At 45.9% G+C, this 27,812-nt stretch overlaps 1 protein-coding gene across 6 annotated transcripts in view; it reads left to right on the top strand.

Moving 5' to 3' along the window:
- Zdhhc3 (zDHHC palmitoyltransferase 3) overlaps positions 1 to 27,812 on the top strand; it is a 52,098-nt gene that overhangs the window by 8,451 nt on the left and 15,835 nt on the right. For 5 of the 6 annotated variants that reach the window (XR_013052526.1, XR_013052525.1, XM_006990796.4 and 2 more), the window contains exons 2-4: positions 6,496 to 6,825; positions 21,699 to 21,823; positions 27,229 to 27,325. Coding sequence is in view for 4 of the 6 variants with exons in the window: in XM_006990796.4 (XP_006990858.1) it covers positions 6,520 to 6,825; positions 21,699 to 21,823; positions 27,229 to 27,325 (528 nt within the window). In the remaining 2 variants the exon portion in view is untranslated. Of the gene's footprint in view, positions 1 to 6,495; positions 6,826 to 21,698; positions 21,824 to 22,213; positions 22,312 to 27,228; positions 27,326 to 27,812 lie in introns of all 6 variants that reach the window. The other variant, XM_076575532.1, reaches the window with a different exon arrangement.

The following is a 27,812-nucleotide window of genomic DNA, read 5'->3' as shown; positions in this document are numbered from 1 at the left end:
TGTTACTTTCCACAAATCCACTTTCATGCTGTTAAGGAATGCACTTGTGGGTGGAGAACTAGAGTGGGTGTAATGTTTTAGAAACAAAATCTTCACACAGTGCTTTAAAAGGGATTCTAAGGATTTGGTATTAGACCTGTCTGAAGCATTTCATGACTTCAGGACTGGATCGCGCCTTAGGAGAGCAGATGAAGTGGAAAAGGACCAGGGGTACTTGCTGGGATGAAAACAGTAGCATATGGTTGTTTTTTGGTTTTGGTTTTGTTACTTAAATATAACATTTTTATTAATACTTTTGAGAATTTGTGTTTTTATGCCTTTGACTCCTGTCCCTAAAGCATAGACTGTGACTAGGTTTTTAGGCCAAGTAGTAGACTGATAGGGATTTGCCCTCGTCCAGCAAATAATCATAAACCACAGCCATGGTAGCTGGACTCTGCCTATGAGTCCAGCCAAGTCTGAATAGTGGGTCACAGTGGGCAGGGCCTGTGAGCCTGGCCTTCACACGGCTGTTTTCAGCCCTAGAGCTGCCTATGAACAGATGATCAGCACATCTCAGGAAGTAACCAGCAGTCAAGCCCTAGGAGCTCTGGGCTGCAGGATCCACCTCATACAGTGCCTTTGTGTCTGTCTGTCTGTCAATCTGTGGTAGAAAGGCATGCTTGCTGTCAGGAACAGTGAAACCTGTGCTGTATACATGGCTCTGTACCAAAAGAAGGTGGTTTGGATTGGATTTCTTAGAAAGTTAGCACCAATTTCAAACATTTTTAGCTTTGGTTGAGCCTTTCAGAAGGACATTTTTATTTAATTTTCTTACAGATTTTCTCTCTCTCTCTCTCTCTCTCTCTCTCTCTCTCTCTCTCTCTCACACACACACACACACACACACACACACACACACACACACACACACACAGATGGATCTCTGCCTCCTGAGTGATAGGATTAAGGGTCTGTGCCACCGTTGTCTGGCCTCTATGTCTAATCTAGTGGCTGGCTCTGTCCTCTGATCCCCAGGTAAGTTTATCAGGGTACACAATATATTGGGGTACGCAATATATCACCACACACACTATCTCAAAGTACATTCTGATGTGTATTTTACCATCAAGACTGTGTGCTAGCTTGGGGCTGAAAGACTGCTTGCTGTTCTTCCAGAGATCCTGAGTTTGTTTCCCATCATCCATATCAGGTGTCTCATGGTCCCCTGTAACTTCAGCCCCAGGAGATCTGACGCCCTCTTCTGGCCTCTTTGGGCACTTGCATGTTACATGCACAGACCTACACATTGAAAAGACTGGGAGCCCAGCACTCCTGAATGCCTTCCTCCACTCTGAGAATTCCTTGTTTCTTGCCACAGGCTTTGTTCCTTTGCCTCTCTAGGCCTCAGGCATTCTTCTATTGGATGAGAGTAAAGTATAGGTCACTAATTAAGATTAGGAAATGGGTTATTTTTCTCAGAAAAACTGGTAACCACTTAGAGGAACAGATAACCTAGTATCACCAAATAGAACTAGAGCCTGTTACTCAGGTGCTGTCCTGGGCTCCTTGGCTTCTAAACTCATCTGCCTTATCTGTCAGGCGGCCTTGCCAAAGGGTGGCATGGTCCCTGGCAACTCCTCCCTCTCCACTCCAACACAGTCGGTGTGTGCACAGCCTAGATGCCCAGCCTTCCCTGCCAGATCTCCAGGTCCTCCTCACCTGTGTCTTCTCATATTCCACTCTCCATGAGTTCTTACCCTGAGCAAGCCTGTTCATCTCCCTCAGCATGGGGGTTTTTGCTTTGTTGCTGTTTTGATACTGCTTGCCCTGTGTTGTGTTGGCTATTTGTTAGTTACCTGTTTGACATCTTCGTTCACTCAAAAAACTTTGAATTTGAGCACATATCTCATGCCTACTACCAGCTAGGCTGCAGAGTTCAACAAAATGGAGCTTGTAAGTCAACAGAAGAAAATAAATGAGCCCAGTCTTCCCAGATGGGGGAGGGAGAGCTAAGCAGGGCGGTACCCACATTCCTGCCCTCACATCCCAGGGGAGTTGGCAGGGGGATGCTGTACAGTTCCTTGCATACAGTGGCTGCTCCTTCAAGATCATGCTGATTTGAGTTGACTGAAGAGAGGAGACTTCAGACAAGGAGAAGGATAAAGGGACTAGGAGAGGACCCTAGCAGAGATAGTTCCTCTGGAGATATGGCTGGCCTGCAAGGAGTGGTTTTGGGGGTGGACCTCCTGGGCCTCCCCTAACCTGAGCACCCAGCTTTACCAGGCTCCTTAGAAGCAAGGACAAGTGAAGGGAGGTAAGTCTTTGTCAGAGTTGCTGTTGAGCTGTAAGGTTAATCGAAATAAGAAAGAAGGGTCTTCATCTGCCTTTGTTATTGGAGGAAGCTGAAGGGAACATATACACCTTTTTTCACATTGAGTCCCTTTGAGGCAGAAGCAGGATTGCCACAGTTCAATTGGCTAGTTCAAGGGAGGGTCCTTATTAGAGCTACTTCCGTTACTCTGGAGAGGCCAGGTGTTAGGGAACCTTGCATGCACTCTTGGGATATTGTGAAGCTTGGGTGTGGGTAGGAAAGCTACCCTCAGCATGGCACTAGCCTCTGACTTTGCCAGGTGGGCCTTTTCCTGATCTTTCGCATCAAGTAGGTTCTTGTTCCCAGCAAAGGCTAGAAAATAGCTCCTCCTATACACTATTTGGTCACAGATTGATTAGTCACAGATAAAACATTCTGGTTTCTTGAGTGTTGGTCCACCTACTTCATGATCCTACTTGGTCTACCCTTTTTCGCCCGAGAAGAAGCAGACCAGGCCCACTAGTGGTGGCCCTGTGATTTGCAAAGCTCTTTGTTCCCTAGTGAGCACATGTACTGAGGTGCTGTTTGGTGCCAAGTGAGAGGCAGGGCTGTAGGTTCCCTGAAGGAACTTGATACCCCAAATGAGCATCCTTTACAGAGACCTCTAGTAAGACCTTTACTAGCCTTGCCAGCTTGCAGAAGTAACCAGAGGGCACTGTGTAGACACAGAAGTGACAGTGGTTAGTTCCAGAAGAGTGAGACAGCCGTGCAAAAGAGACGCTGGAAGTACAATGGCCTGCACAGGTGATTGGAATTAACTAAATTGTTCTGGTTATTGTGCTGATGTAGGAGCAGGGTTCCCCTAACCCTAACCCTTCTCTCTGTTTCTTTTCTCTCTTAAAATTTTTTAATGATTTCCACTAACCATCCAAATGTTTGACAGGTATTTCTGCTTTAAAAGACGTCCCAGTTAGCCAGGCATGGTGGTACATGCTTTTTATCCAGAGGCAGGTGAATCTCTGTGAGTTTCAGGCTAGCCAAGGCTACATAGCAAGACCCTGTCTCAATTCTCCACCCTTGCCCCCCACAAAAAAAAAAAAAAAAAAAAAAAAAAAAAAAAAAAAAAAGGGAAGAAAGAAGCTCCAGTTGCTTGGGAAACTTTGCTTTGTAGAAGGGCTTATTCCTTAGTAAAACAATGTGCAAAACCTTAGTGTCCTTGACACCATTGTTACATATACAACTGAGAATGAACACCTCCTGAAGGGCAGAATGAAGTTAACTACCTGTGTCCCTGGAAGTTTATTTTTAGTGGTCTCCCATTTATAAAAACTACAACCCTTGTGATAATTGGAGTACTAGCAGAGATGACAGGAAGATGTTCTGTCAGGGGGTTGGAGTGTTTTGTAACTGACCATCTGCGTTGCGGAGGAACCTGAGTCATGATGGTCTGTTTTTTACTTAGTGGTTGACAGGGTTCAGCAACTTTTCCGTAAAGACTCAGAGTAAATACTTAAGACTTGTATGTTGATACAGCCCACACCTTAGCTGGGCAGCTCTCCATCATAATGCTGAAACCAGCAGAGGAAATCTGTAGGGGTGAGTTTAAATGTAACTAGAGCACAGGTGATAAACATGCAGATCTACTCAGTGGAAGAATGCCTGCCTCTGGAGAGTACTTCTCTTCTATTGGCCTTTTGACTCCTTGTGCCATATTGGCTCTTTATTGGATTTGGGTTGTAGTTGAATGTAATTCAGGGTTTTAGAATTTGCTGGGTGTAGCATGAATCTTAAAGGTACTTATTAATAAAATCAAACCTGAGGCCAGTTATTGGGGTGAATGCTGGAAGATCAGAGAAGCAGAACAAGCCACAGCTTCCTCACCTTGCCAATTCCTCAGGTGATCCTGTTTCCTCAGACTGGATGCCTCTCAGCTGAACTGTGCTGCTCAAAGCCTAAATGCTTAACCAGCCAAAGGCTTCTAGTTCCTGGTCTTCACGCCTTATATACCTTTCTGCTATCTGCCATCACTCCCTGGGATTAAAGGCTCACTTCTTGGGATTAAAGGCGTGTGTCACCATGCCTGGCTGTTTCCAGTGTGGTCTTGAACTCACAGAGATGCAGAGGGGTTTCTGCCTCTGGAATGCTAGGATTAAAGGTGTGAGTGCCACTATTTTCTAGCCTCTATTCTTTTCTTTGACCCCAGATAAGTTTATTAGGGTGCACAATATTTTGGGGAACACAATACCACCACAACTGGGCACAGGTCAGTTCCCAGACATTCTTTTTTTTTTTTGGGTTTTTCGAGACAGGGTTTCTCTTGTGTAGCTTTTCGCCTTTCCTGGAACTCACTTGGTAGCCCAGGCTGGCCTCGAACTCACAGAGATCCACCTGGCTCTGCCTCCCAAGTGCTGGGATTAAAGGTGTGCGCCACCACCGCCCGGCTTAGTTCCCAGACATTCTTGGTCTGCAGTTTCCTAGTGTCTGTTCAGTGCTTCAGAAGGTGAACTTACATCTTTTAATGCCTTTATGTTGTTCAGGCAGCACTGAAGTGTCACTCTCCTCCAGAGAGCAAGAATAAGATTGCTCTGCTGGAAAATCCTAGTGAAGAGACATTGTGTCACTCTGCCTGAGAAAGTTACTTACTCTTCCTATGTCACAACACTGTTCCCCAGCACTATGTAAAACTTGCTGTAGGAAAATCACTCTGATTTGTTACTCTGATGTTCCTTTAGACAGGCACATGGTACATACATACTTAGCTGCCCATCTGTCTTTAATCTTGTGCTACATTTGGAGCAGAGCTGGACTATGTGCATGATCAGCCTGAGCAACATTTCACGCCACCCTTAGCTTCCCCAGACTTTCATGGCCATGCTTTGTTCCATCCGGATGTTCTTTCTGATAAGGAAAGAAGGAGAATTAGAAAGAGTTTAGGATAGGGTAACAGAGCCATTGATAGCCCAGAGCCTTCAGAGGATCATGGGGCCAGGGCCATTTCTTCTACTGTAGAGTGACTTACTCTCCAAAGGCTGAGCTGTTATTTTCCTGCCTTCCACCTGTGCCATGTGTGGCTTTCCATGGTTTCTGTATTGGAGAATGGACTGAGCCATCATAGTTTCTCACTGAGAATTCTGGTTGGTGCTGCAGCAAGCTAGCAGCTGAGATGAACAGAGGATGTCTACTCTCTCTGTGTCCTGTAGCCCATTGTGGATGGATAGGCATGCAACCTTGATTCTTAGTTACTTCTCTTTAAAAGTAATTATTATTATTTAGCCAGACATGGTGGCAACAGGCCTTTAATCCCAGCACTCTGGAGGCAGAGGCAGGTGAATCTCTGAATTCAAGACCAACCTGGTTCACAAAGCAAGTTTCAGAACAGCCAGGGCTATTACACAGAGAAACCCTGTCTCAAAAAACAAAACAATAATACAAGTAGTGGGTTTCCTTACAGCATTTTCATGCTTATACTTTATGCTTATACTTTGTTCTGTTTCATCCCCCAGTTAGTTATTGCATCTCCAGAGATCAGTATTGTAGCTCTTAGGAAGAAAGTTGCTTACCAATCACTTTTCCAATGGAAAGAATGTCTTACCAAGAGAATACTTGTGGATGGCCAGTAAGCTATGCAGGATGTTCAACATGAGCCCCTCCCCAAAATCCTCTAGCTCTGGAGCCAACAACCCTGGCAGGGGCAGCCCTTTACAGGGGAGCAATAGTGTCTTGTAATAGGAACCATGAGTACACTGTCGAACATCTCTACTATTTGCCCCATCACTCACAAAGAGAGCAGAGCTCTTGTCCTAGAAAGCAAGCCATTTCAGTTTAGTGCTCGTCTGTTTGACAAGAGATTTCCCCCAGCATTTGCTGTCCCAGGTTTAATTTAATGGACTATTTGCACAGTGGTGCCCTCCCAGCGAAGGGAACTTGGGCTCTAGTCCCACCCCAGTAGCTGTATTGCCGTCTGATCTATCTGCCCTTGGGCAAGGCATTGCCCTGCGAGGTCTCTTTTCATTCTCACCTTCCATATGAAGGTTTAGGGAAGGTGTTCTTCTTTACAGTGGCAGTGACAGGGAGAACAAACCTTAGGTGAACAAGGTGCTCAGGCAGTGTTTGTGCAAAATCTGTACATACACACTGTGATTCACTTGTGAAGTCTCCTTGTTGCTAAGATAACACCATATTTCTGCTTCCTTTCCTTTCAGATGCCAGTATGGACAGAATAGCTTATGATGCTTATTCCCACCCATCACTTCCGAGACATTGAGCGGAAACCAGAATACCTCCAGCCAGAGAAGTGTGCCCCACCTCCCTTCCCTGGTCCCGCGGGAACCATGTGGTTCATCCGCGATGGCTGTGGCATTGCCTGTGCCATTGTCACCTGGTTTCTGGTCCTCTATGCGGAGTTTGTAGTCCTCTTTGTCATGCTGATTCCATCCCGAGACTACGTGTACAGCATCATCAACGGAATTGTGTTCAACCTGCTGGCCTTCTTGGCCCTGGCCTCACACTGCCGGGCCATGCTGACGGACCCCGTGAGTATGTCTGGGCTTGTTTTGACCAGCCCACATTCTGTCCTTCTGGCCCCTGGCATGTTCGTAGCCTGCATGCTCCCCATAGATCTTGGGAATGTGAAAAAAGGACAGCCAAGGCTGGATGGAAAAGTGAGCTGCCTCTTGTTAGCGTTTTTTGGGACTCTGACCGGGGAAGAGGGCCGATGCCTGTATTAAAGCATATGGGGTAGGTTGAATGGCACTGTCTACACTGCTGTATGTATTTGTTGATCCTGCTGTGTCAAGGGAGGGAAAACCAGCCTCTGTTTGGAGGATGCAATCAGATAACCTTAGAGACTGGGCCAGATGGTCGTAGCAGAAAGCATTCTAGGGGAAAGTGAAGAAAAAGAGGACTTAGTTGGATTGGCTTGATGTTGCAGCCACATCCAGTTTCAGGACCTGCATGAATTTAGCCTTCACTTAGCTTGCACAAGATTCCTCTTTTTCTTGGTTGAGTAGAGTGGCACACACCTCTGCCCCAAGGAGGCAGAGGCAGGTAGATGCCTGTGAGTTCGAGGCCAGCCAGAACTACATAATGAGACGCCTTGTCAGGGGGAAAAAAGATTCTTTTTTTCCTGAAAAGCTGACCAGGCCTGTTTGGCACAATAGCAGACACCTCTGGGTATCTGTGGGTAAAACTTGTTCCATTTAATGACTTAGATAAATATATCAAGTGAGGCAAAGGCCCCTGAATGTTTTTTATACCCTGATGTTAAACCCTTCTGACTTTTCATTGTGTTGTATGGTAAACAACCACATGGGTAAAAGCCCCCCTGTGGATGAACTGTTTTGGTATGTGGGTGGTCACCATTAAATTGAGAAAGAGAAAGTTCTGCTAATGGCCACACAGTTTCTGTGAGCCCCAGAAAAGCAAAGCACAGACCACAGGCCTGAGTCAGTTCCCTTCTTGAAAATGGATTGTTAATCCCTCCCAAGGAAAGGCAGCTTCCTCCTGGCTCAGTTACCTGTGTGGCTGGTCCAGATAGAACCGCCCAAGGCTTCATATCCTGGGGCCTGTGGACTGGTGCTGATGTTACTTACCTACAGGAGAGTAGAACAATCACCACCTGAGGAGGTGAAGCCCTTGGGTTCTTGAAAGTGCCCCATACACAAGGGTATAAAAAAGCTTAAGAAAACTAAGGATTTATTCAGGAATTTGTGTGATGCCCTTGCTGTTGGAGATAATGGAGGAAATTACATTCTTCCTCTCAGCTCACAGTTTAGTACCAGCTCTCCCATCAAGATGCCTCTATTGAAAAGACAGGTGAGGACAACCCTGGCAGAGGAAGTGTAGCTTTCTGTGGACAAGGGAGGGTGTCAGCCAATCATAGGTTGGTGGTGAGAGGTGAAGAGCGGAGGGTCGAGGGAGCCTCCTGTGCAGAAAAACAGGCAGTGGCTCCTTTGAGCATTTGGTTGTTGGGATGGGAAGACCACCAGGGATATGGATTTATCTTTGGTGTCTGTGTGGTTATGAAAGAAGAAACATAGGACAGGAAAGAGTCTAGAGCCCCAAGAAATTTTTTTTTCAAGATGGGTTCTCACTATGTAGCTCTAGAACTCACTCTGTAGCCCAGGCTGGTCTCAAACTCACAGAGGTCTGCCTGCCTCTGCCTCCCAATTGCTGAGAGTGTGTGTGTGCTACTGAGTTTGGCTGTAAGAATTCTTAACTAAAGAGTGACAAGACCAGAGTATTACTGGACAAGGATGGCTGTAGCAATAATGTGCAGGGCCCTGCTGGGCACTGATGGGTGGATGAACAGTTGTGTTGACTGGGTGCCAGCCCTGCAAAAGATTCCTTCATGAACAGCAGGTACCACTGAGAAAAAGGCAGACAGAACCCCTGCCCTCTGGAACTTCATATTCCAGTGATAAATGAGGTCATGGCTGTAATTGCTAATTGCTGTAAGGACAGCAGAACAGCAACAGGAGGGTGTGCTGGGCTTTAAAGGGGCACCCCATTAGGCCAGGATAATCCAAGAGGGCCTCTCCGTGGTGATGCCATCGGAGCTGACTTGAATAACATGAAGCTGAAAGCCAGGGCATGAGAAGATTTGCAGGCAGATTTAGGCAGAAGAGAAAAGAGGTGCAGAGACCCGAGCATGGAGTGTGAGACTAAAGCATGGTGAACAGGGAGAGTGGAAAGGGCCACGAGGCAGGATCATGCCAGACCTTAGGTGGATAGGTGTAATGGCGTTGTGTTTGTAGTCAGGTTCAGGTGGGAGTTGCAGAAGAATGAGACTGGGGCATTGGCAGTGGTTTAGGGAAGACATGGCACTAGCTTGGATGTTGGTAGAAGCAGAAAAGCTGTTGGATTTGGAGCTTATTTAAGCCACTGATTCATTCTTAAGTCTGGCTACACAGTAAGAATTCCTTAGGGAGTTTTTTAAAGTACTGGTGACTGTCCCCTGCCCTCAGGGGTTCCACTCTAATCAGTCTTGGGGCAGAGCTCTAGGTATTGACACACTTGAAAATGCCCCTGGGTCCCTTGAATTCAACCAGGGCTGAGAAAAGCTGACAAATGGAGATTGATCACAAAGGAAACCTTCAGCTTGGGCAGGAACAACTGTGGATGCTAGTGCCACTTGTTGCATGAGAAAGGATAGTAAGGAATAGATTTAGGAGGCCAAACCAAAGCTTCTCTGTGGCAAAACTGCCAGATATTAGGTACAAGAAGAGAGATTAGGTGAGCCAGTCGGGATCGGAGGGTGGAAGATAGACTTATTGTTGTATAGAGGGCTGAGGAGCGGGATGTCACCAGAAAGCTCCTGCTGGCACTTGGGCTGCCGTCACAAACCTGTGCTTTCCTCCTTACTGTATGGAAGCTTCTCCAGGGACCTATTCAGGCAGCCCTGCAGAAGAATTTTTTTCTGATTTTTACCTTCTTTTGTGACTCAGCTTCCAATCCTAGGTAGCAATCGTAGGTTTCTTTCCTGTTGCTGTGATAAAATGCCCTGACAAAAGCAATTTGGGGAAGAATTTATTTTAGCTCAAAGTTCAGGTTACAGCCCATTATAGCAGAGAAGTTAATACAGTAGACAGTCAAAAGCAGAGAACATTAAACAAATGCATGTGTGCTGTGCCAAGCTTACTTTCTCCACTCTTACACAGTTCAAGACCTAAACCCAAGGAATGAATGATGCTGTCTGCTTTGGAGTAGGTCTTTCCACATCAACTAACGTAATCAAAAGTTATCTCCCCCATCCCTCAGACATGTTCAGAGGTCAACAGGATATAGACAGTCCCAAATTAAGACTATCTTCCAGGTGATTCTAGACTGTGGCACTTAAAATTAACCATCACAGTAGGCAAGAGCCACAGTCCTGAGTACCAAGTAGCTCTCCATAGATATAAATGAAGAATCTGCCGTAGAACTACCATGAGTGCGGCAAACATTTCAAAACAAGCCCCATCACAGGATCTTCATGCTTCTGTCTGAAGCACGTGATGACTTATGAAACCCCCTGTGTAAAACAGTGAAGTGGAGCTGTAGAAGTAAGGCCTGCAAGGTACCACCAGGGCACACTAGCTCCTAGGAAGCATAGTCTGGAGTCCAGATCTCAGGTCAAACACAGATCAGCTAAGGACTTCTTGTTAATCAGCAAATGGAATCTGTTTCTAGTGTGGAGTCACGGTGTGTTCTGGGAAGTTTCCTAATGGAGAGGAGATGATATTTTATATCTCAAGAATTTGTATTGTCCATAATTTAAACAGCATTTGCGTTATGTCATTTTGGTTAGCACTGAAAGGGGTGCGGGGGGAGGTAGAGGAGGGAAGGCAGGAGAAGAGGTATCACGGTCGGCCACTAGGTAGTTACTGTACCATTTCCAACTTGTACCTTTTCACTCCAGATGTCACACCAGAGCAGTTAAGCCATGACGGCTTTCTGGACCATCCATCAGTTAGTTGTTGACTCGAGCACAGCAGTAGTTGAATCCACACAGCAAGGGGAAAAGAGAAATTACTTCCAAGTGTATGAAAAGCAAAAATGGTACCATTTGAAATTGGGGAAGAAACAGGCCTTTCAACAGAGAGAGGACAGCTGGACCAAGAGGCACATGGACGCCTCCCTCATACTCTGGGCTGGAGGTGTGTGATGAGAACGGATCATGCTGTGTGCTCTTCTTGCCCACTCTGAGGTTGAGTGATGTCACCCATAGCACTTTGCTATGTTCTGGAAATCTGGAATGATTCCACAGGAACTCATCCTGTGGTTATTTCCCCAGTTCCAGAGTGTATCTATCATTGGGTTAGATATACTGGAGTTGGCAGAATTCCTACATTGGTTCTCTAACCTGTGGAGTGAGAGCAATTATGGTTGAAAAGCCAAATGGAATCCATTGGAGTTGCAAGGAAAATAGTGAACCCAAACCAGTATCTCTGGAGGAACTGCAGAAATTAGTGCCACCATCAAGGACATGAAAGATACAGGAGTGGTGGTTCCTACCACGTCATCTTTTAACTCTCCTATTTGACCTGTGCAAAAGAGATTATGGAGAACAATAGTTGACTATCACCAACTTAATCAAGTAAGTGATTTTGACTGCAGCTGATGTACCACATGTGGTGTCCTTACTTGAGCCAGTTAACACATCTCCTGGTGTGTGATATGCAGCTTTTGATCTAGCAATGCCTTCTTCTCAGTACCTGTCTGTAAGGACCCCCTGTAGCATGAATCTTAATTGGTCTTAACAATAACCTGGAGTCAGATATCAGGGTGAAAGCTGAAAGATCAGAGAAGCAGAGTAGCCAGCCACTAGTTCTTACCTCTACAAAATCCTCAGCCTGAAAGAACCTGAGCTCCTGTCTCCTCCCGCCTTATATTCCTCTCTCCGCCCAGCCATATCACTTCCAGTCTCCACCTCCCTAGTACTGGGATTAAAGGCATGTGTGCCTCCCAAATACTGGGAGCAAAGGCATAAGATCCCAAGTGCTGGGATTAAAAGTGTGTGCCACCACTGCCTGGCCTCTATGGCTAACTAATGGCTGGCTTTGCCCTCTGATCTTCAGGCAAGCTTTATTTGTTAGAGCATACACAAAATATCACCACAACCACCAGAAGCAATTGACTTTCAGCTGGCCAGACCATCAATATCCCTTTGCAGTTTTACCTCAAGGCCTCAAGGGTTGTTAACTTTCTTTCTTTTTTTTTTTTTAAGATTTATTTATTTATCTTATGTAGATGAGTGCTCTATCTGCAAATACAACTTTATGCCGGAAGAGGGTATCAGATTCTACTAGAGGTGGTTGTGAGCTACCATGTGGTTGCTGGGAATTGAACTCAGGACCTCTGGAAGAACAGCCAGTGCTGTTAACCGCTGAGCCATCTCTCCAGCCCGGTTGTTTACTATCCCTGTGTCATAACCTAGTTCAAAGGGAGCTTGAACATCTGTTTTTTCCACAAAATATCACACTGGCCCAAAGTATTGATGACATGCTGATTGGACCAAGTAAGCCGGAGGTAGCACTTTAGACTTGTTGGTAACACATATGGACATCAGAGGATAAGTAATAAATCCAACCAAAATTCAAGGGCCTTCTACATCAGTGAAATTTCTAGGAATCTGGTAGTACGGAACACATAGAGATATTCCTTCTAGGGTGAAGGATAATTTATTGCACCTGACCCCTCCTACCACCAAGAAAGAAGTGCAACTTTCATTGTGACAATATGATTCTGAAGACAACACATTGTCCTTTTTGGTGTGTTACTAGAGTCCATGTACTAAGTGACTCAGAAAGTTGCTGGCTTTGAGTAGGGCCTGGAATAGGAGAAAGGCTGCTGTGCATACTGCTCTACCATATGGGTTCTGTGATCCAGGAGACCTACAGTAATCGAAGAGGTAGTGGTAGGTAGGGATGTGTTTTGGAGCCTTTGGCAGTGAATCCACCACTTCCTTTCCAGCTCCAGATACATTCTGGTTCTGCATTCTGGTACAGTCAGTGTCTTTCCCAGAAGACGCTGAAAACTGAGGCACAGTCCCCACTGCCAGGAAGTTCAAAGCCACATATTACACAGAGGACACCTTTGGGATTTTGGAGCAAGGCTCTACTATCATCTGTAGACAACTATTCTCCCTTTGAGGGACAGCTCTTGGCCTATTGGACCTTAGTGGAAACTGAATGACAGTGAGTGTGGTTGTTTGAAAGAAAATGCCCCCCAAAGGGAGTGGCACTGTTAGGAGGTGTGGCTTTGTTGGAGTGGGTATATATGGCCTTGTTGAAGGAAGAGTGTCCTTGTGGAGGCAGGCTTTGAGGTTTCATATATGCTCAAGGTACCGCCCGGTATCTCAGACCACTTCTTATTGCCTGCAAGATGTAGGAATCTCAGCTACTTCTCCAGTACCACATCTGCCCACACACACACTGCCATGTCCCACCATGATGATAATGAACTGAACCTCTGAATTGTAAGCTAGCCACCCCAATTAAATGTTTTCCCTTATAAGAGTTGCCATGGTCATGGTGTCTCTTCACAGCAGTGGAAACCCTAAGTCAGTGAGCTACCAGATTATCATGCAACCTGAGCTGCCTATCATGAGCTGGGTATTCTCTGACCCACCAAGTCATAAAGTAGGACTGCACAGCAGTCATCCATTATCAAATGGAAGTGGTATATATGTGATTGGGCCCAAGCAGGTCCTGGAGCACAAGCAAGTTACATGAAGAAGTTGCCCATATGCCTATGGTTTCTAGAGGAGGCACCCTTGAAGATAGTCCTTCCTACATCCCCACCACCTTGCTTTCTCCACCACTTCTTTCCAGCTCCAGATTCATTCTGGTTCTGCATTCTGGGACAGTCAATATCTTTCCCAGAAGACGCTGAAAACTGAGGCACAGTCCCCACTGCCAGGAAGTTCAAAGCCACACACTGCACAGTTGCTACAATTGCATGACTCCTTGTGGTCGGCGCTTCCTGCCTCTCCTTTCCTTGGGCCTAATCATTTATTAACCCATGAATTATTTCAAATCTGAGAGCTGAGGAAAGGTATCATACAAATCTGCTCAATTTGACCACACTAAGGAAGAAAACTAATCTGTCTGCCAGTGTCTCCCTTCAGGTCCTACCCTGTGAACACTGTCTCAGACCACTTTTAGTCTCCACTGTCCAAGTCATCCTTGGAAACATTGGGGCTCAGTTTAATTTACCTGGTATTCCTTTGTGGAGATGTTATTCTGGTGTGTTCCCTTAGCTGGGTGGGGTCATCCAGGGTCACTGTGGAGTTCAACATTCTCTTTGTGTCAAGGGGCTCTTCACACTTGCCTCTGAACAATCTACAAAAGAAGAAGGAAGCCCTCCTTGCTCCAGAGAGGGGGATAGGATCCTACCTGTGGGTCACCTACCTCCACTCTTTATACACAGATGGTGGCCACTCTTTTCCTGGGGGTGCTAGCTGTGAGGGGCGTTTCTTCCCTTGAGATACAACGGTACCTCTCGTTCCTCTTGCTGCAAGTGGACAGCAATGCCAAGTCCTTGATAGCATTTGAAAGAATTAATAATACATTTCTTTCTTTTCAAAGGCATTTATTATTTTTAATTATGTGTATGTATGTCTAAGTGGGTGTGTACACATTTGTGCCAGTGCCTGTGGAGGCTAGAGGTGTTGGATTCCCCCCGGAGCTAGAGTTAATAGGTGGTGTGAGCCACTTTTTGTGGGTGCTGAACTCAGATCCTCTGCTAGAGCAGCAAGTACTTTTAACCCCTGAGCCATTTTTCCAGCCCCATCTCTTTTTCTCTCTTTTGCAATAGGGTCTCATTGTGTAGCCCTGGCAGGCCTGGAACTCACTTTATAGACCAGATTGGTTTTGAACGCATAGAGATCCACCTGTGCTGCCTCTGTTTCTCTTCCCCTCTCCTCCTCTTTCTTCTTCAAATTCAATCTCTTGTTGGGAGTTTATCTCCACTGCTTTCCTTTCGTGCGCCCTATTATAGACATTGAAACAAACCTCACTGTCTTGTTTTAATCTTCATATTCACCTACTACAGTCATTGGCAGTAGAGTGTGATAGCATCAAAGCAATACAGAAAAAGAAAACTTTTCCAAGTCTCTTAGAACTACCTGATAAATATGTTTGTGCCTTGACTATTGCATGGGCCTGGATCTGCAATCTGCTGACCCTTAACCAATATTGTCTTAGGAGCTGTGTGACTCTGCTCCACTCACTTCTACTATAAAATGAGGGATTACATAGTCTCTGCCTCATAGATTTATTGTCAGAATTAACTGCCAAATGTTTTTAGTCATTAAGCATTTGGGACTGTGCCTGAACTGTATAAGCTTCAATAACTTGTCTGTTGTATCATTATTGTCTGGCTTGGGTGTATTGAATGCAGGCCTAATACCAGGCTCTGAGCAATTTCCTAAGCTATAGGTTGAAAGACATCATCTTCTTGGGAATTCACAGTCATGTTGGAGATGCAATATATAATTATATGTTATGTGTTAGAATACCAGTTTAGACTGTGGGAATCAAGGTTGCCTATGGGTCCTGCTGTGGGTGATGTGACTTTTAGGCTGTCAGGAAGAAGACAGAAGGAGCTCCAGTGGTTTTGAAATGGGTACAGAGGACTTTGACTACTGCCTGCCAAGCTTCTTAGAGGGCTTCAGATGGTGCTAACATGTTCTGGGGGCAGAAAAGAAGCTTGAGATGTATGTAGTGCCTTTGCAAAAGTCAAGGCATATACAGGGCAGCACTGTGTCAGGAAGGACCCAGAACTAGTTTGGGGCCAGGGTCAGGTGTGGCCTGTGTACCCAGCCCAAGAGTTCAGACTCTGATCCATGGTCACCAGGGAGCTAATGAACGCTTTATGCCAGGAATCATGTGGCCATTTACAATTTAGAATGTTTGCCCTGGAAGTAATCAGAGGCAGTCAGGGCCAAGAAAGCCTGTTATAGTGATATGGAGGGGAGCATGGGATTGAGGACAGTTTTAGGGTTCAGACTTAGGTAGAAGTAGCCCAGCAGAGGGGATACAGGATGTACTAAACTCAGAAGAACTGAAGGTGGCCTCTAGATTTCTAGCCTGGATAACATGTGGCAGCCAGGATACCACTGAGCAAGAGGGTAGAGAGCTATGCCATGCCCAGGGCAGGAAACCTCCAGCAGCTTTATGCTGTCCTGTGGACTTAGTCAGCCATGTTTTACCTGACTTTGTGATGAGGCTGATTCATGTTTTGCAACTGTGGTTTTAAGTGTTTTCAGCCTACTGTTGTACCAAAAGAAAAGACTAATATATGTGTGGTGATATATTGTGTACCCCAATAAAACTTTCCTGAGGATCAGAGGACAGAGCCAGCCACTAGATTAAACATAGAGGTCAGGTGGTGGCACACACTTTTTTTTAATCCTGTCACTTGGGAGGCAAAGATCCATCTGGATCTCTGAGTTCAAGGCCACACTGGGCTACATGAGAGAAACAGAGCCAAGCAGTGGTGACACACGCCTTTAACCCCAGGAAATGATATGGCAGGACACAGAAAGGTATGTAAGGCCTGAGGAAACGGGAACTCACTCCCTTGAGGATTTTGTAGAAGTAAGCTAGTGGGCTGGCTGTTTTGCTTTCTGATTTTTCAGCTTTCACCCCAATATCTGGCTCTGGGTTTTTTATTATAAGACATTTTAAGATTTGTGTGACATATATGCTTCACAGTGTAGGTAATACTCCTCTTGGGTGATCAAATCTGTTTTTTCCTTTTCCCTTTTCTTTCTTTCTTTTTTTTTTTTTCCACTCTGCATTTATTGAACAGAACAGAAAATATCACATGGGAAAGAAATGGGATACTTTACAGAAATCTTTAACAGAGTTTTACAAGGGATTAAATCCCTGGCTCCAGTGGATTCCAAATGACCCAGATAGCAAACATCATTGTTTATCAATTAATACCCATAAATGGTTGATTTCAGTAGCAAACATCATTGCTTATCAACCAATACTTATAAATGGTTGATTTAAATAGTAAACAGTGTTTATCAACCAATATCCATAAATGGTTGATTTCAATAGCAAGCATCATTTTTTATCAACCAATACCACTAAATAATTGATTTCAACATTTATGGTAGATTCTAGGAAGTTGCTTTCAACTTCTGTATTTGCTTTCAGCAAATGATACACATGTATTACGGGATCTGGGACATGGAAGAGTACATAAGATTGCAGCTATGCATTAGCTTAAGTTGTAAAAGTGGATCATATGGGATATCCAAGGCAACTGATATTGTTACATTGTTCTCTTAAAGTCAGGTTAAGCTAACAGTTTGAATACATAGGTGGCTAGCAGTCTTAAATCTTAAGTAACTTCAAGGTATATGATTCACTCTGGCTGTGAGGTTCAGCAAAAGTTTGTCTCTTAGAATGTAAGAGATATTTTTTTTTAATGTTACAATACCAGTTTTAAAAGTTCAGTAACTAATGGGGAGCCAATGGGATACATGCAGAACCGTGAAAGCGATCTCACTTAGCCAGCTGTACGCGTAGACTGTAAATCTACATTCAGATCATTTCTGAACTAAGACTATCAGCTCAGTTTATCTGTTGAGGTCAACCAGGAAACCCTAGAATATACCTTGATTTTTGCAAAAAACAAAATAGGGGGAGGGGTTTCTTCAGCATTTCAGTCCACGAGTAACAGTATCCTAACAGGCAAAGTGTTCTCTCACTGTCAGCATAGAATGAACTGCTGCTGGAGGTCAACTTGGGCTTTAATTTGCATTAGCACTTACATGCATAGTAGTCCAAGTTGTTGACCTCATGACTTTAAAAAGTAACTCTAAAAAAGTAAAATGGCCCTTCTTGGAAGACTAAAGAAAGACATCCAGCCACAGTTGTAAAAAGTCGCATCAAAACAATGTACCCTTTTATAAATTTCGCCTCAATTTAAAAAAAAGAAAAAAAAAAAAAGTAGCCCCAAATAAGAAGCAGCTCTGAAAAAGAAAATATAACTTAAAATATTTGAAAAAATCAAGGTGAATACAGGTACAAAAATAATTAAGATACATTTTCCTAAGGCTACCTAGAATTAGGCTTTAAAGAATTCTACCATTTCAAGTTTACCACTAGTTACTAGATACCAATTTACAAACAAGATGTTCACTTTTTTGTTCCTTTATCAAGAGAAAAATCTACCTTCAGACTATGAGGATGGTGATGGGGAGGGACTAGAAAACAAGATTCAAACAATCCCATGCAAATATCACATTTTTCAAATGGAAGAACTCCAAACTGCACTAGAAGTTCCAATCACTAAGACACTTTCCATTGAAATGATTTAAGTACAAATACATGGCACCAAGGTTTAGGCCTAATATAGGCCTGACAACCAAGTCCTTGTTTTCTGGAAGAAAGGCCTCAAAAGTCCCACTCAATTCCACATAACAATGCTTCAAAGGTCAATTAGGTTTTCATTTCCTTAATATTTTTGTTTTTGACTTCTAATCTTAAAGACTAGATTAAAACTTAGCTCAATTCCCAGAAGGCATTGTTTCCCTTTGCTCTATGAAAGAGTCCACCAAGACTTCTTCCTCCTTTTCCCTTTTCTTATCTGTATTTCCTTTTTAAAAAACATAAAGAAATATTTATCACTTTAGAAATGAGAAGAAAACTCAGTGTGTTTGAATATGCAGGCTCCAGGGATCTGCAGCTTCAGGACATTCCCATGAGGTGGGTAAGGATGAGAGTGGAAAGAGTGTCTCAGGCACTGAGTTCCTACCCATGCCCTGCACCAAGCAAGGACTACACTTAACAAAACACAGAATTCCTCACCAGGAGGTAGGAACAGCTTCCAGGCCTTAGACTGAAGCAGGCAGGTGTGGAATAGCCAATTCTGGGGTGGCACTTGCATCACAGGATCCTTACCAGGGGCCAGCAGCTGGTCCTTGGCTGGGACTGGCTCAGGTGGCTGGGCAGGTGGGGTCTTGCCCTGATGGGAGCTAGTCTTCTGGGAGGTTTATGCAATTGGAAGCACACCAGAGAGGCACACTTTCAGGAAAGCTATAATTACCAGCTGACTAATAAACAATAATGAGAATATTTACATGAGACTCCTGTTACTCTTACAAAGGGGCTTCCTCTAGCAGCCCTGTGTGGGCTCTCTAAGGTTTACAGAAAATTCTGGGGGCTGGTACCTTCACTAGGTACTCCCCTAGCCTGCCTCACTGCATCTGTGTCTGTGTACCCTGCAGCTCCTAACATAGCCTCTCTTTGCAGGATAGAACTGTTGCTTAGCCGGTATCTGCAGTTACTTTAGCTGGAGTCTTCTCCCTGTGAAATATCTCCTTGACAAAAGCAAACTACAACTTGTATGCATCTTGGCATTTCTTTAGTGGTATTCCCCTCCTAAAGTTTTTCCATAGGATAGATCCTGACAATCAGTTCTTGTCCCTTCTGCCGCACTGGCTGTTGAAGTTTGTCAGCTTTGGGGGGTGGGCAGAGTGGTGCTCTGTGTGAAGCCCGGTCATCCACACTCTCTCCACATCCAACTCCCTATTGAAGATGTTGTGCAGCAGAGGTGTCCAGGCTTTGTTTTGCTCCTTGCTGTCTTTGCACAGCAGAACTGCTGAGAGTCTGGGCATTCTGTAGAGCTCCGCAGCTTTGGTGCAGTACCGGACTCCAAACGGGAGTGATCATATCCTGAGCGCTCAGCTGTGCAGAGTACATCCAAGTGCCTCCCGTAAACTCGCTGTGTGCTGTAGCCCTCACCTTCCTTCCAGGCGAGGATAAGTGGGTCCCGGCTCACTGTTAGAAAGCAGAGGCCCAGTGATGGCACCTGTGTTGCTGCACCAGTGTCAAGTGTGGAACTTAGGCTTCAAGCAGGCCTAGTTAGCACCCTGTGCTGTGCCACTGACTGCTCTTTTCTTCTTGATCTGTGTTCCCAGCCATTCTGCTGGACACCTTTTCCCAGGTACATGGCTGACACCGGCTCTCCTGGTCAGCTCCTTCCCACCTTGCCTCTGGTACTCTGCATGGCTTACAAGTTACCAGCACCTGAAAGTTCATCCCTTGTTGGTGTTTATCTTCTCTCCTTCTGTCATCACCCCGACCACAGTTGACGCTAGTTCTGCTCCATATGCTTTGTCATGTCTCATGTCTGAGCTTCCCTTCACTTCGTGAACCGTCAGTAGTCACTCTGTCCATCCATTTTCTTATCTGGCTCACAGAGCACAGGGGCCTAAGCTTCTGCCTGTAACACTGATGACTTCGGGCCACCTAGAAAGAAACCCCTCCCAGCCTGTGGCCTGGCATGGGCTCTGCAGTTCCCCCTTTCCCATGGTTCTGTCTGGAGCATGCCCTTCCATTTCCAGCAGCCAGTAGACATTAGTGTCTTGAAGCTTCCATCCCCTGGTTATTAGTTATTGGCTGCTGTTTCCTCTGATACCTGCCCCCTTCTCTCTCTATCTATCTATCTATCTATCTATCTATCTATCTATCTATCTATCTATCTATCTATCTATCTGTCTCTCTCTGGATTTTTTGAGACAGGGTTTCTCTGGGTAGCCCTGTCTGTCCTGGAACTCACTCTGTAGACCAGGCTGGCCTTGAACTTGGAGATGCATCTGCCTCTGCTTCCCAAGTGCTGGGATTAAAGGTGTGCACCACCACTGACTGGCTTCCTCTGATCTCTTAACACAGTAACTTCTACATCACACAAACCCTTGCACCTGTTGGGGAAGTAAGCAGGAGGTGGACACATGGGAGGAAAAACAATGTGAGTCCTGGAGACTGAGTCCATAGTGAGTAATGAGTGGTGAGCCCAGGGCTTAGCTCCAGGTAGGTACTTGGTGGCACTGGCTATTGAGACCCTGTTCAAGTTGGTCCTTCTGTCCAGATGTGTGTGGAGTCCAAGCAGACTCTAGAACCAGAGTACCAAGTATTTGTGTATTACCAGCATGAAATAACATGTTAGATACCCAAGGGCCATGGCTCTTCAGAATAGTCATTTAGGTTAAAATAATAATAATAATAATAATGCAAAACAGACCCCAGTGAATGTCAAGCACCACATTTTGGCATGGGAGAGGTGAGCTGTGGGATATGGCACTCACCAATGGACTCTCCCAAAGTCAGTGCTCTTCCCAGAAATCATAGTCAGTGAGCCAAACTACTACTGTGATATTCCCAGGGGGGAAATAATAGATCAACACAAACAGTATTAACAAATGAAAGTAAGAAATTAACCATGGGGTCAGTGTGACCTAGTAGCAATTTGTTGTATGATACTTTCTTTGTATTCTGACAAAGCTAGCCTGTATATCAGAGGGCAGAGCTAGCCACTAGTTAACCATAGAGGCCAGGCAGTGGTGTCACACACCTTTAATACCTAGTTGGGAGGAGGAAGCAGGAGTTCAAGGCCACCCTGGGCTACAAGAGATTGAACCAATCTAAAAGAGAAACAGAGCCAGGTGGTGGTGGCTCACACCTTTAATCCCAGCACTCAGGAGGTGGAGACAGGAATATAAATAAGGCAGGTGGAGACAGGATCTTGGCCCATTCAGTTTGAGGATTGGTAGAGACAGGATCCCCCATTTGGTCTGAGGATTCGTAGAGGTAAGAAGTTTCTGGTGGCTGGTTGCTCTGCTTCTCTGATCTTTTTGCTTTGTCTTCCTAAGTGCTAGGATTAAAGGTGTGTACCACCACTGCCTGGCCTCTATGGTTAACTAGTTGCTAACTCTGCCCCCTGATATCCAGGCAAGCTTTATTTGTCAGAATACAAACAAAATATCATACAACAGCAATTCCTTGGGAAAATTCTTTGTATTGATGTGATTTGGAACACAGGGCCTGGGGGGAGGGGAGGCTTTGTCGTGATTGCCTCCACTACAGAATGACAGCTGACACTGATGCCTTCCCTCTTCTCTTAGGGGGCAGTGCCCAAAGGAAATGCCACTAAAGAGTTCATCGAGAGCCTTCAACTGAAGCCTGGGCAGGTGGTGTACAAGTGCCCCAAGTGCTGCAGCATCAAGCCCGATCGGGCCCACCACTGCAGGTACCGTGCGTGCTCTCTCCTCAGCGCCCGGCCATCACCGGGACTTCTGAGGGTCCCACACAGGCAAGGAGTGACCACTCGGTGGAAAAGGCATTGGACTGGGGGAGGGACGCCTGATGCAGCCTCTGTTTCAGTGTATGTAAGGTGGAGGGACTCCTGATTTCCTGATAATCTCACGGCTTGGGCAAACCTGTGAGCGTACAGTACTTGAGACAAAGGCATCTCTCGGACTTTCCTTGAAGCAACACTTGCAGAGCTTGTGACAAGAACGGCTCTCAAACAGACGTCTCTTTTCCCTCTGAGCTGTTACAGGTATTCTGATCGTATCAAGGTTCTTTGAGTCTCCTTATGAGAAGGTATCTTGTTCAAAATTGCATTTTTTCATTACAGGGATCTATAAATGGCAAATTACAGAGACCTCCAATGTCACAACAGCAAACATGCCGTATGTTTGGAGGAGTGAGCTTTGCTAGCCTGAGACACTGCAGGTAGAGAGACTGTGCATGAACAAGAGATCACTGCGTGGCTGAAAGGTCTTTTCTGTGCAGCCTTATGAAACGCTCTGTCTCTATCATCCAGATGTTAGTCAGCTCCCCAGTCCCTGCTCTGTCCCAGGAACCGCAGTCTACCCTCTCTCCTCACCACCAATCTTATTTCCATCTTCATGGCCACCACTGGATGCCCCAGATGGGGAAGCTAGCCTCATATCAAGTGACTGTTTGAAGGTCAAGTGGATACTTGAGACAGGTCTGGATCCTGCCTGTTCTGCCTCTCAGTCCTTGTGGGGCTCTGACTTTACCTAGAACTCCAACTTGAAAGTGATTCACACAATGGCAGCTGTTTAAGTGTTTGATTGAGAAACATTGCTTTTACTGAGGACTTCTGTCTTGGGTTAACTTGCCTTTGAGGTCTGTTGAAGTTTGCTCCTTGTGCTTGAGGTGGCATTTATTACCCTTCTGCCACCCTGGAGGCCTGACCTAAGTTCAGTGCAATTCTCAAGCCAAGTCTTCGTCTCTGTGGGGCACACTTTTCTCCTCTGTAAACAGGGGTGGTTCCTTCCTCATTGTGAGGATTTAATGTAAATAGCTGTGAGTGGCCAGCAATAAGTGAAAGCTAGTGATGGAACCATGTGTAGGGGTTAGAGATATGCACAGTTTGTAAAGGCTGGGCCAGAAACCAGAGGATTAACTTTGTTAGGAAACAGCTTTCATGCCACCGCAGTGGTTCCTTTCTTCGCTATGGCCCAGCACCTGGTGTTTTCTTTAATACAGCTACCACACCTCTTCACCTCCCCCGCAAAGTGATCCAAAGTGAGCATCCAAGTGCTAGTTAACAGTTCGTACAAAGCAAGAGCTGCTGGTTCAGAGTAACCTAGTGAGGGTGCTGAATTGCCTGTGTCTGCCCCCAAAAATGTGTGCTGCCAGCTGCTGTTTTGTGATGGTGCATGGTGGCCCAGGCTGTCACAGAACCCTGGTTAGGATAAGCAGGGTTCCTAAAACATGATACAGATTGGTTTTTTGATGGTCTGTTTGCCCAGAGGTTGTTACCTGGTCCTGGTTAGAGAGAGATGTGTGTATGTTGTCCTCGGGTAGAGGTCCACACATGGACCTATTTCTGGAGTCTGTAGAGGTTGATATTGTCTCCATTCCCAGAACTCTGGTGGGGATTGTAGCCACACATAAACCTTCCATCTAGAGCAGTAGTTCTCAACCTTCCTAATGCTGCAACCCTCTAATACAGTTTCCTCATGTCATGGTGACACCCAACCATAAAATTATTTTCATTGCTATTTCATAACTGTAATTTTGCTAATTATGAATCTTAATGCAAATGTCTGATATGCAGGATATCTGACATGCAACCCCTGTGAAAAGGTCGTTTGACACCCCCTCCAAGGGGTAGCAACCCACAGGTTGAGGATCACCGATCTAGAGTATGCCTTCTAGCCCTGCATCTGTAGACGGGCCTTTCCTTCCAGGAGAAGCCCTGTAACCCCAGGCTGCTTTCATTCTGTTAGAGTCCTCCCATTTGTAAGGACCAGGGAAGGCTGTAGAAACCTGTATGGGTTTATGTTAATATAGAGCCAAGGCCTTGGGCTTACGTGATAGGTTCCCAGGGGAAGCAAAGCCTAGCCTTGGTTAGGCCTCACACCCTGTACTCCCTATACCACCCTCCAACATACACATTGAGGCTGAGCCCTCATCAGCTTCCTAGAACCCTGACAGACTCCTCTTGCTTAGTCTTCCAGCCCTCACTGTCACCAAACACATCTTCATGTGACCTGGTGTTCACCTGAGGGGCGGACGAGGGCCCAGATTTATTTGGAGGGCCTGTTTCTTCACCTCACACAAAATGGAGATTGGTCCTCAGATCTCTGTTCTGTTCTTAACTTGGCTGCACTGTCTCTTCAGAACTGTTTTAGGCTAGAGTGTAAGATGGTATTAGTTTGCCTACAATTTTGTCAGTCAGTGAGGTATATGATGAAGACCTGTATATGAAACCTTGGCTCTCTAGGCCTTTTACCCTACTCCATTGTGTTTCCACCCATTTTCTAGATCTGCTTATCTTGTCTGAGCTGTAGCCCTCATGCTCAGACCCAGCCAGGCTAAGCCTTGGGCTCAACTCTAGCTTATAGTGGTGGGCTAGAAACAGCCCTCAGCCCAGAGTCTCTCCACCCAGGCAGGGTGGGATACTTAAGACTGTGATAAGTGCAAGGAGAGAAATAGTTCCTGTGAGACATGGTTATGTCTCTAATGTTGGTCCAGAACCCAGGATAGGTAAGAGAGCTTGTTTATGTGAGCTGCTTAAAGGATACACACCAAAGATGGGTCCTTATGCCTCCTGGAAATGGAACACAACCCAAGAGCAGATGTGTTAATGAATATAAGCCAAAGAACTTGTAAATGTCTCTAAGGTTTGAGTGCTAAAAAGTGGCAAGGAAGTGGTAGGAGGGGAAAGAGAAGCATTGGTTTAAACAGAGGAATAAAAGAGAGGAGTGAGGGGGTCTAGGAATCACAGCACCAGGAAATACCTCCATGTAGGCATTTGGTGGAGTCAGTGACTTGGCTGTTGCCTTATCTCAGTCTCTTCAGCCCTGCCTTCCCTATGTGACACGTTCTGGCCCAAGGAGAAGAGAGGCGCTGCTTTGGCATTTCATCCCCCTGGGAACAGGGAACCGTCTGGACCCACCCACTTGTGCAGCCCTCGAGGACTGCAGTCACTTCCCCTGCCCTCTCAAGCGTGTGCTTGTCTAATCTGGTTGCCAGCACACCTGAGCCCCTTGTGAAACCCAGCCCAGCTCTTCCACTCCAGTGTGAAGGACAGTTTGCTTTGAGAACTTGTTTAAAACCTCCGTAGCCTGCAGAGCCAGAGGCCACTTGGTGTCTCTCTAGTGGAGCCCTCACTGACTCAGGCATGCACTTGAACGCCTCCCTAGACGTCAGTAAGGTGGAAAAGGACCTGCTCTGGAGCCTAGACAAGGAGTGGATACTCTCAGGAGTTTGTTCCTCAGATGAAAAGAGCATTAAGGACCCTAGAGCTCTGCCCACCTCAGCTTCCCAACATGGCGGTGGTACGTTTACCGTCAGCTCTGGGAGCCATCGTGGGTCTATGCTTTTATCAAAGCAGCCTGTAGCCCAGAAACCTTTTTTTTTTTTTAATACCAGCAAAGGCTAAACCCATGACACAGCAGCATAGTGTGCTACTTGGAGACACTCCTGTGTAGCATAGCGTAGGTCAAGCCCGCACTCACACCACCAACCCAAGAGAGACAACTAGTAAGCTGTTTTTAGCTCCATTTCAGAATCATCTTTCTCAGGTTTTAGGTGGAAATGGTGCCATTGGGCACCATTTGTAGCTGGAGAGTTTTCTCTCTGGGTCCCACCAAGCCCCGGCAGTCCGACAGCCCACTTATAAAATAAACACACAGACACTTATATTATTTAAACTGTTTGGCCTAATGGCTCAGACTTCTTGTTAACTGTTCTTATATCTTAAATTAACCCATTTCTATAAATCTATACCTTGCCACATGGCTCGTGGCTTACCAGCGTCTTCACATGCTGCTTGTCATGGCGGCAGCTGGTAGTGTCTCCCTCTGCCTTCCTGATCTCTCAATTTTCCTCTCTGTTAGTCCTGCCTATACTTCCTGCCTGGCTACTGGCCAATCAGTGTTTTATTTATTGACGAGTTGTCAGGGACAAGGACAGAATCTCTAGTTAGTGGAAAAATACAGACCCCTGATAAGACAGGGAACTAGATCAGCGTACAGTCAGGTTGCCTAGCAACAGGACATTGAGTCAGAGCCCTTGACCCTCTCACCCTGTAAACATCCTGTTAGCTTGCCCCACCTTATGCAGATGGCAGCTTCTTGCTCCCCCCACCCTGCGGAACTATATAAACCTTTGTGGAAGAGAAATAAAGTGGCACCTTGATCAGAATCTAGACTTGGTGTGTTTTCCTTTGTATCTCCTGTCCCTACATTCCCTCCTTAGGGTGGTCGAGAACCCGTTGTAGCCCTGCAGGCGGGGCAACGAATCAGAGCAACACATTTGACATACAGACCATCCCACAGCAGGCGGGGGTGCAAAAAGTGTTAATCGATGTATTATGTACATAATTCACATGTGTTTTCATGTGTATTTTTAGAACTGGTAACAGAAGAGGCAGAGCAGACAGACAAGTGGTAGAGTTGCTGGTCCTGACTGTTTTCCTTCTGCATCTGTGTAGAACTTCCTTTTCTTGCTTTGCCTTCCTGCTCCTGGAGATCATGGAACCAGGCTAGCATTTCTGAGCATTGCTTGTTGGCAGCATGCCTTGGAGTGATGGGGAAGAACAAGAGCAGCATAGAGCAGTATGAAACCTCTGCTCATCTGAGGCAAACTGATAGGAACCCACCAGGGTGACTAAGGTAGCCCAGCAGACCCAAGTCTGCCAAGCTACTATAGTAACTACAGCTTGAAAAAGTACACTCCATCTCTGCTAGTGCTTTGTAGAGCTTCTAGAACTACCCACCCTCCCAGCCCCATGTCCTGTCCTAGAGTAACATTTTCTAGACTCCTCTTACTTGGCCTCCTCAGGAAACCCAACTAAGTTTCATGAGGCTTCAGACAGCCTCTTGCCTGAGCCAGTTCTAGCCTGTTAATGTGTGCAGATGCCTTGGAAGCTTCTGACCCCTTGTGGGGAATGACTTGACCCTGGAGGTCCTGACTCTGCCTTCCAGACTTCTTACAGCACAAGCCCAGTGCAATTATTGCTGCTGCGCAGAGGTGTGGAGCTGGAGCCACAGCTCCGATGTTCTCCTCTGGGTCACCCTGGACCTGCTGGTTTGTTACTTGTGTGATGGTTGTTTTCAAACTGTGTGTGGTGATAATTCCTTCTAAAAGTCTGAATTATGGTCATTTCAGTGTTTGTAAACGGTGCATTCGCAAGATGGACCACCACTGTCCTTGGGTCAACAACTGTGTCGGCGAGAACAACCAGAAGTACTTTGTCCTGTTTACAGTAAGTCAGCTTCTGAATTCTGCCCTGCCTCCCCAAGGCAATAGAACTCTTGTTCTTTGGGAAATCTCAGCACTCTTAGCAGTTTTTGCTGCTGTTGAGAACACTGCCTGCCTATGTGGCTCTCTGCCTTCTCACTCTGGATCTCTCTGGCTCAGCAAGTGTCTTTCACTTGTGCATGTAGAAAGCTGATGTGGTTTGAGTAGCTGGAGGCAAGTGCTATGTTCTAGGTGTCACTCAAAGCATTAGTCCCACATAGCTCAAGAAGGCAGTGTTGCTGGTGACCTCAAGCTCTGAGCTGCAGGTAGGTGGAGAACAGTTGGCACTCTGACCTTCTAAGTTAAAAGTAGCAGCGGATCTTATGTGCTCCCGCACAGCCCGAGTCATGCCTTTGTTTAGGCTGTGTGTCTGTTCTGGTTCCATGTGTTCCTGGAGAATTGCTGATTACTTCCCACTCAAAACAGGACATGGGGGGGCAGGGGGGAGGGTC

This window comes from Peromyscus maniculatus, chromosome 7 (assembly GCF_049852395.1).
Source record: "Peromyscus maniculatus bairdii isolate BWxNUB_F1_BW_parent chromosome 7, HU_Pman_BW_mat_3.1, whole genome shotgun sequence".
In the NCBI taxonomy this organism is placed as follows: Eukaryota; Metazoa; Chordata; class Mammalia; order Rodentia; family Cricetidae; genus Peromyscus; species Peromyscus maniculatus.
This window is presented reverse-complemented; position numbering and strand designations above follow the sequence as displayed.